Source organism: Dermacentor andersoni, chromosome 4 (genome assembly GCF_023375885.2).
Source record: "Dermacentor andersoni chromosome 4, qqDerAnde1_hic_scaffold, whole genome shotgun sequence".
NCBI lineage: Eukaryota > Metazoa > Arthropoda > Arachnida > Ixodida > Ixodidae > Dermacentor > Dermacentor andersoni.
The window spans coordinates 55,911,106-55,926,292 of NC_092817.1; the positions used below are offsets into that span (position 1 = coordinate 55,911,106).

A 15,187-nucleotide genomic window follows, 5' to 3' on the forward strand; every position below is an offset into this window, starting at 1 on the left:
AAATGTTGTTACAGTTAACCTATAAAGGGAATACCAGATCAGTATCACTGCACTGACAACAGCTCAATTTCGATGCAGAAGCCTGAAGGAAAATATTTTACGAATAGGTGTCTACCTTAAATGCTAGGTCAAGCATTTTCTAAATTTTTTTTTTTAATTTAAGCTGGAGAGATGTTGACGCTATTGTTGGTTAAATAGAATTAGATGTTTCCTTAAGAGTGGACCATCTTACATGCACAATCAAGATTGTAGCTGGAGACAGGCACACTACACACTTGCATTAAAATGACCCAGCCCTGGAAAACTGCTTCATTGTAAAACTAAAAAAAAAAAAAAAAATGGAGAGATTTTGTTCATATGCATTGTTTTCGACCTTTGTAATGTGCTTGGAGCCTTTATCTGCTATGTCATTTTAAAGACCTCACAGTGCCAAGAAATGCTCTTATTTTCTTGAGCAGCTGCTAGTAGTGCTGAAGAAGCCATAAGCATCCGAAGTCATAAAGATGAAAATAAGCACAAGCTGCCTTAATAAATAAGGGACGGAAAGACAAAAGATGAAAACAAGAAGGCGACAACAAGAGCACTTGTAGCCTTCAACAAAGTGCTTGCATTGTTGCGTTCTTGTCCTCGTCTTTAGCGGAACCTTATTTATCACGGATGACCAATTTGCCCCGCACGTATGGCACCACGCGATATTCTTGCTCACCAGTGCGGCGTTCGGCAAAGATATGGCGCCCCCCCCCACACCTTTGCAAGGGGAAGACACAATAGATCTCCGGAGGATTGAAACGGGGGTCTACCCAAATTTATTAAGATTGAGCAAAATTTTCACAACAATGTACGGGCGTGCCTGTCCGTGGTGTAGCGACTCGCCACCGTCTTTGTACCACATCTCATGGGGCTACCAAAATAGACCGCCTAATTTAAATGCCTACTTAGTTAAGGTATAATCTAACCAACAAACTGGAGCAATGGGAGGCACAACTCGCCAGCTCAGACCCGAAGGTGCACAAGGCTCTTCTTGGTCACGTTCAACTAGTGGCAGAAGCCAGTGGAGGCCTGGACTTGGGGCGCCAGCCCCATCAAGCTCCTAATCCCCTATCCCCCTTTCCCCAATTCAATAAAGTTACTCTCTCGCTCTCTCTCTCCTTTCTGTGGCATGTCATTTGCCTTTATCTTCTTTTAAACTTCTGTGTAGCCAAAAGGAGTGCATCTGTGTGCATCAGCATGGTGGCAGAATGCTTAAAGATCTTGTATTCTTCTAAGAAGAAACAAGATTGTGTGGGACCATGCAAAGCATTGCTGAGTAGATAACCCTAGTGATGCTTTGCCAGTGACAGATACAGGACATGATATCGGTACTGACAAACATTTATTACACAGAAAGCTAGGAACGACACTTGGAGACATGATTTGAGACGTAACATTTGGTTGGGGCCCAGACTTTAGCAGACCCAACGAAGCTGAACACAAGCTTTTGTAAAACATTTTCAACATTTCCACTGATCAATGAACCATAAAAGAAACATAACGAAGCAAATAATTTATAACAAAAAGGTTTACAAGATCTTTTGACACAGATGGCATAAGAAAAAAAAAAGAATCTACGATTCACAATTAAACGCTGGACATTGGCCTTCCGTGAACACCAATTATGGACACTATGATAAAGCTGATGCAATTCAAAAGGAGGTGAACAATAAAAAGTAGATTTAACATTTTCACATCATCCATAAGGTACAGCGACCAAATTAAAAATTATGGGCCCTCCCACAGAAACTCACAGCAAAACCTTCACTAGCACACGTGAAAAGTAACACATGCACCCACACAAAGAGATACAAAAGATGGCAAATGGGAACAGCAAACAAAACAAGTCGAAAACAGGAGCCGGTGAACATATGTACAAATGGTTCTCATTTCCAATGCCTTAACACAATAGCAAAGAGAAAAATGACAGTAAAAAAAAACACATTTGTCTGATAAAACAAGCACTTCAAGAAATAAAAAGACGAAAAAAAAGTCAACTATGAATTTACAATCGATGGCGAAGATGGCAAAAAGAGAACACAGAACAAAGCTCAGACAGAAGACCTAAGCAACAACATGAGGGGAGAGAAGAGCAGATATAAACTAAAGGTGAATTCCACTAATCAACCTGAGGCAATTTTTGTTTTTGTCCCTTGCTCTGCTGTAGATAGAACTTGTTTTCCATTAGTTGAATCGTAGCCAGTTTGCATTTTCGTCTGGTTGTTTCGAATCAACTTGCACTGCGAGTTGATCGCTTGATCTCACTCCAATAACAGGGCATTTAAGTCAACCAGGAAGTTCTGGAGTATGCCGCATTCTGCCAGCTGCGCATGGCAACTTCAGCAGTAATCCATTGTGGAGCGTTACGTTTTTCACTGGCCGAATTGGGTCTGTGAAATTCAAGCCTAATAAAGCAGCTTCTCCAAGATGACGGGTGGAATTCACCATAACAAACACTTGGCATGGTGGCTACAGCTCCCTCTATAAACCTGGTATTTAATAAACAAGGTGGTCCTAGAGACTCACAGAAAGAGAGGAAAAAAAGAAATGTGTATACAAATCTTTTTTCTATAGCCTTTGCCCTCCACCCCTCGCGTATAAAAAACTCTTTCACTCTCTCACCACCTCAACTTAGATGCTGCAAATGTTGCCTATGTGTGGTAATAATGAACAATGCACAGAGGACTCTGGCGCCGCGCAGACCTAACACCAACTGACGACGCTCGCTCTGGCGGGCAGTGGCCATGTGTGGCGTGGCAGCTGGTGACATGAGATATAAATTAGGATGGGTGTACACGTCTGTGACATGAGTGAATGTTGTGAATGTTATACCCACCTGGTTATAACTGTCTCTCTCATCTACACATGCACACATGGCAAAAGAAAATAAACTCTCGCTCAAAAGAAAAAAACTAAAGGTCTCAAAATGCACAAAAAAGAATGAAGCCATACAAGCGTGTAATGCCGCGAGTGGAAAGAATTGCCTCGGAACATAAGACTGCACAAAGTGTTGCTCGGCCAACGCAACTACATGAACATTACATAATGGCAGAGGATGCTATGGAAGCCTTTTGAAATAAACATAGATATGACACATCAATAAGAACACAATGCTGTTTTCTATAATAAAGTCTTACACTATCTGAAAGCAGCCGCTGCTGCCCTAGATTTGCATTGAGGTAAAAATCTCAGCTTTGAAGCACAGGCAAAGGAGAAAAAACGAAAGAAAGAGGGGGAAAAAATGCATTACCCGTAAAATTCACAGGCTCTCTCATAGTGGCCATCCCCACCAAATGGAGGTGTCATGATGGTGTGTTGTGTCATTCAGATGGCGTGTCCAAGTGTGAGTGTTGTGTCCATGTTTATGTAGGTGCGCATGTTTGTGACAATGAATGCAAATGCATCATCAAGAAATGGAGCTCAATGATAGATGAGTGCTACCTTACAGGGATGATGTCTGCTGAGATTCATACATGGGGACAAAGACTTAAAAGAGAAAAAAAAAAGAAAGAAAAGGAGGACTGGTGGAAAAAAAAAAAAGCCACATATGTACTTGAAACGAGTAATAATAATAATAATAATAATTAAAAAAAGATGCATATGACATGTCTTAAATATAACAGCAGATGGCACACACGCACACCACTACAAATATAGCTTCCCACAAACACATTTCGATCATGAGGTTTTTTTGAGAGGACAAAGGACACACACCGATCTTTATTCCTTGGAAGAGGTAAAAGTATGAGCTATGCACAGTGCCAACCATGAATATGCCACGAGAGAAGGAGCACAGAGAAACAACACAACTGCGAGAATATTTTTGCTCTGTCGCTGTCACCAACACATGAACACTTCACGCAAAACACATCAGTGTGTCGATGCAGACGGGATAAACTCAGTAATAAAAGTCATCGGACAAGTAACTGCTTTTCCTATGAGACAATGAGTGAGGCATGCTTGCAGCCAGCTTGCATGGTCTGGTGTGTACAGATAAGTGTGCCATATAATATTTATATATATATATATATAATCTTTGTATACTGCAAAAACTGCTTCGTGTGAAAAAATTTTACTCCTCCTTCTCTCTCTCTCTCTCTCTCCCCAAAGGAACCACCCGCAGACCATTGCACTAGACTTGCACGATTTCTTACACTGTACAGGCCCCGAGAATCTTTCCCCGCCCCATATATTACAGACTAAACGGAAGCATGATCCACCATTCCGCTGTGCTTCTGCTATCGCCGTCCTCCATTGCCTTCTCGTCACTCTACCTTCTTTTTTTTTTCTCCCCATCTCCTCCTACTGCTTTCATCAGATCACGAATCCCAATGTGTGTCCCAAGTAGACGTGGTATACTCTCTAATCTGCTCTTTAGAAGACATTGGGAGCACAGTACAGCTTACACAATCAATGTCACAAGGACCCTGGTGAAGCTTTCACAGGGCTGATCAGTGCAGAGCCAAAGAGAAGAAAGAAAGGTTCAATACAAACTTATGTACAGTACACTGCTTGCGTTAGCTGACAAAATGTCCTTAGACGCTGAACAAGAGTTGTACATTGACAGACCAGGCTTATCCCACTGAACAAGGACAGCATAATGAAACATATTAGGTGCACTGAGAACCAACCCTGCAGGGGTAACCGAATTTCATGTCGAGGTAGTGAGCTAACTTCGAACTTCTGGCATGATAACATGGCCGTGTTTACCACTGGCCACTAGACAATTATAAACAGCCATTGTGGCATGCTTCATTATTACGGCAAAGGGTGCGTAACAAAGAATCAAGCAAATGTGGGGAGAAAAAGGAGGACACGCGCAAAAATCCTGCTGTTTCTGTCCAGAGATAGCAAAAGAGCAAGTTGTGTAAAATGGTGTTCAAACTAAGCAAAATGAACCACGAGGCAGTGAGAGCACTGCCTGACAAAAGTTTTACGAGTTTTTGTCCCCATAACCTGGAATGCACTTTCCCAGAAGTGTCTCGGCATGTCCGTTACCCTGCCCACGCAGTGTCAAACAAGTGAAGAACGCTGTGGTTTGGTATACGTATATGTGTGTCCCTGTCGGCATGTATCTTCTTGTGTGCATGTGTGTTCATCTCCACTAGTGGCGCTTTGTATTGTGTGTGGGTGTGTACCCTCCAGATTTGTTTTTTGTTGCGGCCAAGCAATAGCGCAGAAGAGCGAGAGAGGGTGAACCGGGCTCCCCCCACCCCCGGGAGAAAGTGGCCTCCACGGGGAGACAGCCGTTAAGAGTGGTTGGCCACAATGACCCCGGGCCGGCGCGTTGCCGTGCCACACTGGATCACCTGCTGACGCAGCGCAGGCTCGTGGACCACCAGGACGTTTAAGCTGCTGCGTAGCATGCTGCCACCATTGGCTTCTGGGGTGCTCAACTGCTCGGGGGTGGCGCTGCGGGGTTCATCGTCACGAAACAGGTGGTCCCCTTCGAGATGCCGAATGGCCTCCACGATGGTTTCCAAGTTTTGGCGGGACGTGCTGGCATGGTATGGCGACGTGCACGGAGAGGACTGAAGCGGTGGCACCGCAGCCTCTTCCCGCGTGGCCACAGTGGGGGTCACTGCCACTGCAGCAGGAGCTGCGGGCTGCATGGAGTGTGTACTCAGGTCCTGGGGCAGGTCGGCTGCGGGGCTGGGCAGAGGCTCCGGCGGCTGAGGGTGCGCCCTTGGCGGGCTGGCACTGCCTGCTGGCAAGGCGACAGGCGCTGGTGCCGGAGAGAACTGCGATGTTGCCAGCACCTGCTGATCCAGGGGAGTCTGGGCCACCACCACAGCCGCGTTTGTTGCTTCGGCGACTTCCTGCGAAGTTCGAAAAGAGGCGAGGCAAAGTTTTGATTTTTGATTCATCAGTGAGCAGAACATCGAAAGTTTTATGTGGTGGAAACGAGGATGCTGAAATAGATGCTGCAGTGAAGATCGAAGGATGTGTGGCGTAACACAAAGCCCATCAGAGAAAGAGACAATAGAAAGAGCCAAGGCTCAAGAGCAAAGCGCAGGATGGAACATCTATTTAACGAAGAGGGGTTGGTGCTTTGCTCGCAGTCCTCCTTAGTCCCTGAGCCCCTGAATTGGGACAGAAGCTTGAGTGCGTCCAGTCAACAAACAAACGTGTTTATCTACTCAAAATTAAAATTTCCCGTCTCAGGAGATTGTACTTTTTCTCACCTCCGTAAGATGGCACTCCTAGTCCAGAGACAGTAAAGCAAAGCGTGTCCCAAAATGGCATCTGGTAGCAACAGCATGCGCTCCCTCCCATCCCCGGTGTGAGTACTTTTTCTTCTTATCGCATAATAACCACTGAATTGGAGAATAGCCTAACTGTTTTGAAGGGTGTGCACACAGTTTGAGTCAGGTTTAGCGTGTGTACTTCGCTGCAATCTTTTGTTAGGCGCTTGTCAACTTTGATGTCTATTCCTCTATGACTTTCAGCGAGGTACTCGACTGACAATGAGATCCAGGCACTGCTGCAAGAGAGTGATGCCGATCTATCGGACTCGGAGGACGTCGACAGTTCTGCTAACAATCTGGACGAAGACAGTGACAGAGAATCAGATGTTGAGAACAGCCGTGACACCGTAAACCACCAGCGACCAACAGGACAGACTGCACACAAGTGGAGTAGCGGAATGTAAGTACTTTGGTTGTTCAAAACTCGTAATAAGTGAATAAAAGAGCAATGTGAGGCCAATATTAGTAAAGGTTTGAACCTAAATATGCCTTTACCTTTCATTCATGTTTCCTGGCTTGACAATAGAAGATGAGGAGTGCTGTGTAGTGAGGGACACCAAAACCTGGACACACCTATGAAGTATTTCTTCAAATACTTTCCTGACGAGTTCTGGGAACAGTGTGTGTTCCAAACAAACCTGTATTCCATTCAGGCTAGAGGGAAGTCTGTTCAAACGGATTCAAAAGAACTCGAGATCTTTGTGGGTATTTACATTGCCATGGGGATCCTAAAGCTGCCGAGGGTGAGACTTAACTGGTCTCGAATGTTCAGAGTGGACCTGATTGCACAGGCAATGACCAGAAATAGGTTTTTTGAGCTTAAGAGCTATGTGCACTTTGTTGACCTCCTGTCCATAACGACCGAACGACGAGAAGAGAACAGACTGTTTCTGGCAACGTCCATTCTCACCTCGTTTAGGAATGCCTGCTTGGACCTACCTTGGTCTCATGAGGTGTCAATTAATGAGCAGATGATTCCTTTTTCAGGAAGGTGTCTTTCTAGGCAATGTGTACCTTCCTAGCCAAATCCCGTAGGTCTAAAGAACTTCGTAATGGCATCACCGGACAGCTTAGTTCCGGACTTTGCTATCTATGTTGGCAAGAGCACCGCCTCCAATGAGGACATGCCTCCTCGGGAGTTTGGTCTTGGCGGGAGCGTCAGCACGAAACTTTTGTCTACACAGACAGGTACTTCAGAGGCCTCAAGATTGCTGAGCACCTGGTCAGAAAAAAATGTTTTCAACAGGAACTGTGATGGCAAACCGGATAGGAGGTTTTGCTGCTACAATGTCACAGGACCGGGATATGCAACGGGGTGATTAAGCCATCAAGGTGCATAGGGACAGCAAAATGTGCATTGTGAAGTAGAGGGACAATAAATCTGTCCTAGTTTTATCCACCGCATTTGGCATAGCACCCGAAGGAAGCTGCCAGATATGGTCCAAGGAAGAAAAAAAATAAGGTCAAAGTGAAACAGCTGGATGCAGTTGTGAAATACAATGAGTTCATGGATGGAGTGGACCTGATAGACTGTTTCATCTCCTACTATCGAATCTCTATGCGAACTAAGAAGTGGACGGTCCGCGTGTTCGTGCAGTTCTTTGACATGGCCTGCTGCAATGGCTGGATTGAGTACAAGAGAATGTGTGAACAAAATACGACTTCAAAGCAGCAAAGGCTCGACCTCCTTGAGTTAAAATGAACATTGCGGTTGCACTAATTCAAGCAGAAACGCAGCGATTTTAAGATCAAAGCGAAAGAAGCAGAAAGTGAGGAGGAAGAGGCACGAGAAAGTGCACCACAGAGCGGAAGAATCATATCTTTGCCCCCGGATGACGTAAGGTATGATATAACTGGGCACTTTTGGAGCACCAAAAGCTGGGCTCACACAATAGAGGCCGAAATCCAGGCTGCAGTGGGAAATCAAGAGTAAAAAGCATGAAGTGTGGAGTGTTTCTCTACCTGCAAAACCGCAACTGCTTTTTGAGATTTCACACCCGTTGAGTCCCAGAGTTCTCGATCGGGGACAAAAATAGTAATTACCTCTGTTTTGACCTTGAGATGAGGTGCTGCAGCAGGTGCCTCCCTGATCCGCTCAGTGTAGGCTTGCGCTTCCATTCCTCGTGCCTGGTCCTCTAGGATCATCCGCAGCCTTCTCTCACGTTCAAGCTGCACTCTGAGGTCTACAAGCTCACGCAGGACGTCTTCCTTTGTCTCTGTGTCTTGTGGGCTCATGCCAGCGATTCCCTCATCATCCACTGCAACAAAAAGCATGCCATAAAACAATTAAAGCCAGGACTGGATGATTCAAAAATAAGTAAATACACGATGGTCCAATATCAAAGGGCACGCTCCATATGTATTTTGGACCGTTGACTGTTCTCAATTTCTGCAGTCGTATTAAAAGAGTACCATGCAACAACCCCTTGGACATGAACACTGTTTGGCATACATCAGCAAGTGATGTTCCAAGAAATACTTCTGAAGTTGTCACTGTTTGGAACACCACTTAGGTGCGCCTTTCCTAATGGCACGTCCTGTGCATAGTGCATTACCAAGGCTCTGAAACAACGAGCAATCACACTAGTATACTGGTGATGATTAAAAATGCTCACAATAGCCTGACTGACATGCTTAAAGTACATACAATATTACCCTAACTTTTGCCAACCCAGGCATTCTCAACAAGAGTTTAGACATCTGTTGTCTGAAGCTAGACTATTGTTACATAGCAAGGAGTGCAATCAGTGAAAAGGTAGCCAGTGGCATTAAGGTTAGAAACTACTGTACTCTCCTGTGCTCTGGAACAATATAGTGAATTTATTGGCGGTTTTTCGAATATGTTTCTCCAGTTGTACCCCAGCAGGAATGAGTGTTTTGATTCCACAGACGTAGCAAAAAAATAAAGAAAGAGAGAGAGGGATAAAGATGCAGGGAAGAGAAGATGAAAATATGCAGCAATGCTTACTGTTGTCTCCTTTCTTGCGCTTGGGCAGGGGCGAATCTGAAGAGGAGCCGTCACTGTCTTGGCTCATCTGGCAGTTGAGGAGGCGCTTCAGTTGGCTGTTCTGTGACAGCAGGCGCGTTTTCTCCTGCTCCAGCTGGTAGATGTACTCAGCAGTGTGCTGTAGTATTGCAGCCTGCACAGACACCGCACAAAAGAGAAAAAAATAAACAAGTGTTCAGGACTTCTGTGGGCATGCGAAGAAGGAAAGAAAGTTGCAGTTAAAATGTAGGAAAAAAAAAAATATTTCGAGCTACATGCAGTGTACTGTGTTGGTAATGGAAAATTCGACAGCTACAAAAACGTAAAGTTGTATGTGGGCTTTTCTTTTTTATGCACCTTAGATATACAACATAGCGTTCACAACCTGTTACCAAATTGGTTATTGTAGTAAGGAATTGCACGCCTATTCCTACACATGGGTTCCGAGCTGGGCTAGCTTTTTTTACGTTCATTTTGGCAAAACAGCGCAGGCGACTTTGTGAGTGCATGCAGAAGCGCTTGATTGCCTCGCACGCCCTTCTCCGGCTTGGGAAGTGCGACGGGCAGTGCGAGATGCGGTCCCATATGCGGCTCTGCGCGCCAAGGGAGGGGGGGCTCCCACCTCCCTTCCTCGTCCGAGTGCGAGCGCGCGGTCCGAACGAGGTGTCGACGGCAGCGTCGAACGGAAGTGGGGCGTGGGAGTCGTCGGCAGCCGCTCGACCGGATGCCTCGATTCGAAGCGGATGCCGTCGACAGCAGCTGAGTGACGCGCCCGCTCGCTCCGAGCTGCCCAGCCTGCCAGCCGCAACACGGCATCACGCGCCGCGTCTCGGGACTCCGAAGAACACGTGATGTGTGTTAATTGTTAAGAACTTACGAGCGCTAACTAATGTATTTGCTTGTACAATACTGCGGTAATTACGGCCGCATCAGGAAAGGCAATAGAAAAAACCTGAATCCGCAGCACGACGGTTACATAGGACGAATATATCGATAAAGGTTTCTGTAACCGCGACAAACACCAGTAGAGAGAGAGAGAGAGAGACAGAGAGGTAAGGAAGAAATGAAGCGCCTGATTATTTCGTGGCACTATGTATGGAACGTTTGAGAAATCTATCAGCTGCTATATCTCCATAGAAAGCCTATCGAAGTCAACAAAAGGTGAACAGAAATAAAACAAAATTTCTATAACAAAGGGCCGGCATCCGCGGTACAAGACTACTTTCTAGACTAGTATCTTATCTAAGTAGCACAATACTTAGTATCAAAAACCCCGCGGCCTTTCATCACCCTGATCGGGCGTGTTGTGTTTATCGCGCAGCGTCTTGGCCGTCCCGCGTTCCAGGTCGCTCCTTGTGTCCACGAGCACACACACAAACGCGCACCGCCTGGCGCCCTCTTCGCGTCTCTCTCTTCCGCCCCTCGTGTGCCATTTCGGGTAGCACCGGTCGATCACGACAGCCGCGCACCCTTGCTTTCTTTATTCGCCCCCGTAACCGGCGAACACGCCATCGACCTGCGAGGGCCCGCGCACGCTGCTGCTGGAGTTCTCTGAACAACGCCGCTCGGCAGCACACACGGAAGGAACACTGTTGTGCTTTCGACGTGCTGGCTTAAATTCGAGGCGCAGAGCTCTTTTACCGCTGCAGTAATTCTTTGTACACGCAAAACTTTGGCGATTTATCAGCGAGCTCGATAGGCAAACGTGCGCAACTACTATTGTAGCGATGCAGCGGCTGTGGTGTTCAACTGCTGGTTAGGAGGGCCTAAAAGCTCGGCTTCCGGTCGCGATTGTGACGGCGCAATGGCGGAAGGAGAGAGAGAGAGAGAGGTAGCGTCCATGTACTTAGACGGGCACTACAGCTCATAGCCTACGTAAGACTGTGCCCAAGCTTTCAAAATTAATATCAAGTTCTCCACTAGGACGCCTCTCATAACTCAGATGCAAGTGTAATACGGAAAACTGGCATCAATTATTTATTAGCGAATTTCTCTAACAGCGCATCCATAGTAGGCAGATTCAATCAGCACGCGTGAGGCGCAAGGCGATCGCGCACGCTATTTCACAGCCCTCTATTATTGACCAGAAGCACGAAAAAAGAAAAAAAAAAGATTTTTTTCTCAACACAATGGAAGAGTGGAACCTGGCGATGCTGAGAGAAAAGAAGAAAGCGAATGCTCTTTTTCTGCGTGAAGGCGCACAGTGGCGAAAACTAAAGACGGCCGGCCATATAGCGCTATAAGCGCTACCGCTTTCGAGCCTTCCTGGGCGAGCAGCAAGGACCCTATACTACACACCGCAGCTGCTCGGATGAACATGTGCTCTCATGGTCAACTGCGCGCGCCGGCGCTCAAATTAGCGAAAACGAAGGGAGGAGACGAGAGGACCTAGAAGGGAGAGAGAGAGAGACGTTGCGCAGCGACCCGCGAAAATAAGCCTGCGTTACACGAACAAACGAACAAGGAGTAATGAGCCTGCATAATATTTAACAGCGGCGGCGGTTGTAGCCGGGGAACACCAGCAACGCAGCACTTTGAAACGTTCCTTTACAACGGCCGGCCGGGCCTCTCGCGTGAACTCATCCGCGCGGAAAATGCTCGCACGCGACGCGAGCACGGCTATGGGCTTCAACGCTTCGACGGCTTTCCTGCAAAAGCAACGCACACGCTTTCGGAGAGCGCTCGGTGAAATAATGTGAAGAACTCTAAATACAGGCAGTCGCAATCATAATGTCGAGACAAATACCGCAGCTTCTCACGCGGCTTTTTCCGAAAGGTTGTCACGGGCTGCGCGCCAGACATTTCGTGGCGACTTCCCAGCGCTTCCTTCGAAGCTGGGAGGTGGTGGGTTCAAACCGTTTGTGGTGTATATTGCAAACCGACTTACCGGTGAAACCGTGATTACGTGCAGCTGTACTTCGCGTCTGTGTGCGGAGTGCATATTTAGCCGTGCGGTGAACTGGGCCTGGAAATTGTGTGTACGCTAGAGCCTGTTCGACACGGGATCACTTTGACTACGGCTGCAGAGTCGAATCTCGGCAGAACAACATGCGTGGAGTGGGGCTGCGCGCGAGACACTTCGTGGTGATTAATACCGAAAGCGGTGGCAAAAAGAGGGAAGAGCAAACGTCAGAACGCCTGCCAAGCACTTCGCGATTACACAGAGAGGGGGCAACATCATCCCAGCACGCGTTGAACGGGTAAGACTGAATCAGCTTCCCTCTACGCGGCTGTTTCATACACACCCATTCTTTTAAGAGCCTGCTCGAGCGCACCAGGAAAGCACACGCACAGGGACGCTCACTCAGCATGCCCTCAAAAGTAGGAGAGGACGCCGCGCGAGAAGGCAAGGGTTCAAGCGGCTGCGTGGTTAAGTAAGGACCCCCCCGCCTCCTACCCCCACCCCCTTGTTTACGCAAGCGAATACTTCGGGCTACCAGTGGTGGTACAACATAGAAGCTGCCGCGCCGGTTCCCACTTCCTGGAAGACGCCGACTGCGCAAAGAGCAGACGGACGAAAGAAAGGCTGAGGAGGAGAAGGGCTACCAGGCTTGGCTGGCAGCGTACGGTTAATCGGAGCCCGCGCGATAGCGACGACGCCTCCGGAATGCGGCTCGGCCGAGGTGTGGCCGCCACCCGCGGGTCGGGCTGTCTGATATGTAGTGGTTCTGAGAGGAAAGGGGAGAGTTGGCGCTATGTTAGCAGCCCTTATGGGAGCACGGCTCAGCACCACCTGTCTGGGCCGACGAGCATAAAGCGAAGGCAATGTAAGCACGTCACCCTGCACTCCTCTCCCTTCCCTCACCGCCGACCTGTTCGAGAAAAAGCTGATAGTCAGCGCGGGTTAAGAGGAATCGGTCACGTCCAAAAGCTGTTATAAGCGGGGACGTAAACGGCTGTTTTTGTTCCGATGCAGTTAAGATACATGGATGGAGCGCGTGGCCTCCGTGCGCGCGGACAGAGAGACGCGCAGCGTCAAAACGGGAGGCGTCTGCTGCGGTGCAATGTTCGCTCTGCTCCAGGAAGAACCGGCTGCAAAGCACGTCGACTCGTTCAAACGCAGAGCAACAACGCATCGAAAAGGACGGGCCAACGGCCCCGTCCGAGTCGACCGCACTCGGAGCGTCGACTCGTGGATGATTACGTTCGCAGTCGACAGATGGCGCAGCGGCCCCGTCGGGCGCGTCGGGCGAACGGAAATCTGGGCGACGAAGGCTGCCCTCTGTCCCTTCCACACAGCGCACAGTAGCGGCAGCCGACGCGGCAGTGAGAGAGGAAAAAGCAAGAGAAGGGAAGGCGGGAAATGCGGTAACTGCGTTCCAGAATCGCTTTATCGCCCCGCCGCCGGTCTTCGTAGTAGTGTCGAAATATTGGCCGCGGTTCCGCCGCATTCCACAGCGTTCGCTGCCCGTTCCTCAGCGCGCCAGCACAGCGACCAAACGAGGTGGGGGGAGGGGGGAGCGAAGCGCCACGGCCGCGGCCTCTTCGCGCGCGGGCAGAGGGGATCAGCGCCTCGCGCAAACGGGGAAGTTGTCGCGCGACAACTTCTCGCGCGCTTCCCCGGACCGCCCCAAAAGTCAAGGCCGCCGCGGCGTCGACCTTTCCGCGAACGTCGTCGCGCGCACCGCTACACCATTTTCTTCCTCACTCCTTGATGATTTTCGCGCACAACCCCCTCGGGCGGTCCGCGGGACAGCGTTCCGGGTCAACCCGGGTCATCATGACGGGGATGGATTAGGATCTCATATATGTGGAATGTTCCCACGCCCAGGGTTGTCGTGAAAGAAAACAGAGTCCTACCGACGAGCGGACAACAAGGACGCACAAAACTGGCAAAAAAGAAAGAACGAAAGATGACCGCCATCTGTACTGATATGTCAGACGGAAGCGAGTAAAGATACTACGGCACAATTTTTGCGAAATGCAAGCAAACTCGCCGAGAAGGTGGCAGAGCAAGACAGGTCTCGAGGGATGTGGTATTCATTTCGGCGGTCATGCAAAGCTACGCGCAATCACTGCACTCTTATAAGCGTGGGCTGGCTATCATATGCTTTCAGCACCATGGACAAGGTTTAATCATTAGAGGGTAGTAACATATGCCGATATGAAACGTTTAACCAGAGGCCCCCTGTGCCTCGAAATTTAAAGAATAAGAACAATACGATTGTTAGCGCAAAACTCGCTGAATACTCGCTCATAGCTCGCTGAATAGTAGTACACTTAGCGTACCTCGCAGCTGCGGCAGTGCAAGTGCTCACGCTCTCACAGCCAGTTAGCAGGGCGGTTTACAAAGGTAAAGCACACTCATAAATTATAACGCCTCGTTTCTCGTGGCACTTTCCGCCAAGACGGCGACTGTTCCGTTGATTCAGATTAGGTTCCGGTCAGGTTACGCATCTGGACTGCAAATCGCATGGCGGTGCGCTACGAAATCATTCGTGTGCATGCGAGGTGTATTACTCTGCGTCGCAGCATCGTGTGCTTAGCCTCGAGCGTCAGAACGCGCCACGCTGCTTGTAGTACACCTTCACCATTCTCTTAACTCTCTATCCTTATATATATATATATATATATTCTTCTAACGTCTAGACTTTCTGCGAGTAGCCCATTCAGAAATCGACCGGTCAGAAGTGGACCGGCGACTAGTTGGCGATCTTCGTCTGAGTTTACATAGCCAAAAGGACAAGTACGCAAAAAAAGCGACTGTCGTAATGAAGTATTTGTGAGCGCACTACCAAGCTATTGCGAAACGCATTGTGGGTGAATATACAGAGGAAACACCGAAGAAGTCAAGTCATCAATCCGCGCAGCGACGGCGACAGACACACGATGACACCCCCTGTTGACGGCGTGAAGAAGGCACGCGCGTCGAGCAGCGGCTACCTCCACGACCGCTGCAGCGCCCCGCCCCACACAGAAGCCC

The 15,187-nt window shown here is 48.5% G+C and overlaps 1 protein-coding gene across 2 annotated transcripts in view; it reads right to left on the reverse strand.

Annotated features, from left to right (window-relative positions):
• Window positions 1-1,355: 1,355 nt before the first annotated feature.
• The window catches only part of crp (transcription factor cropped), a 68,423-nt gene continuing 54,591 nt past the window's right edge, over window positions 1,356-15,187 (reverse strand). For both annotated transcript variants that reach the window (XM_050184392.3, XM_050184393.3), the window contains exons 3-5: window positions 9,247-9,418; window positions 8,322-8,536; window positions 1,356-5,849 (exon numbers count right to left, since the gene is read on the reverse strand). In XM_050184392.3, coding sequence (XP_050040349.1) covers window positions 5,280-5,849; window positions 8,322-8,536; window positions 9,247-9,418 — 957 coding nt within the window. In that variant the 3' untranslated portion in view covers window positions 1,356-5,279. The remainder of the gene's footprint in view (window positions 5,850-8,321; window positions 8,537-9,246; window positions 9,419-15,187) is intronic.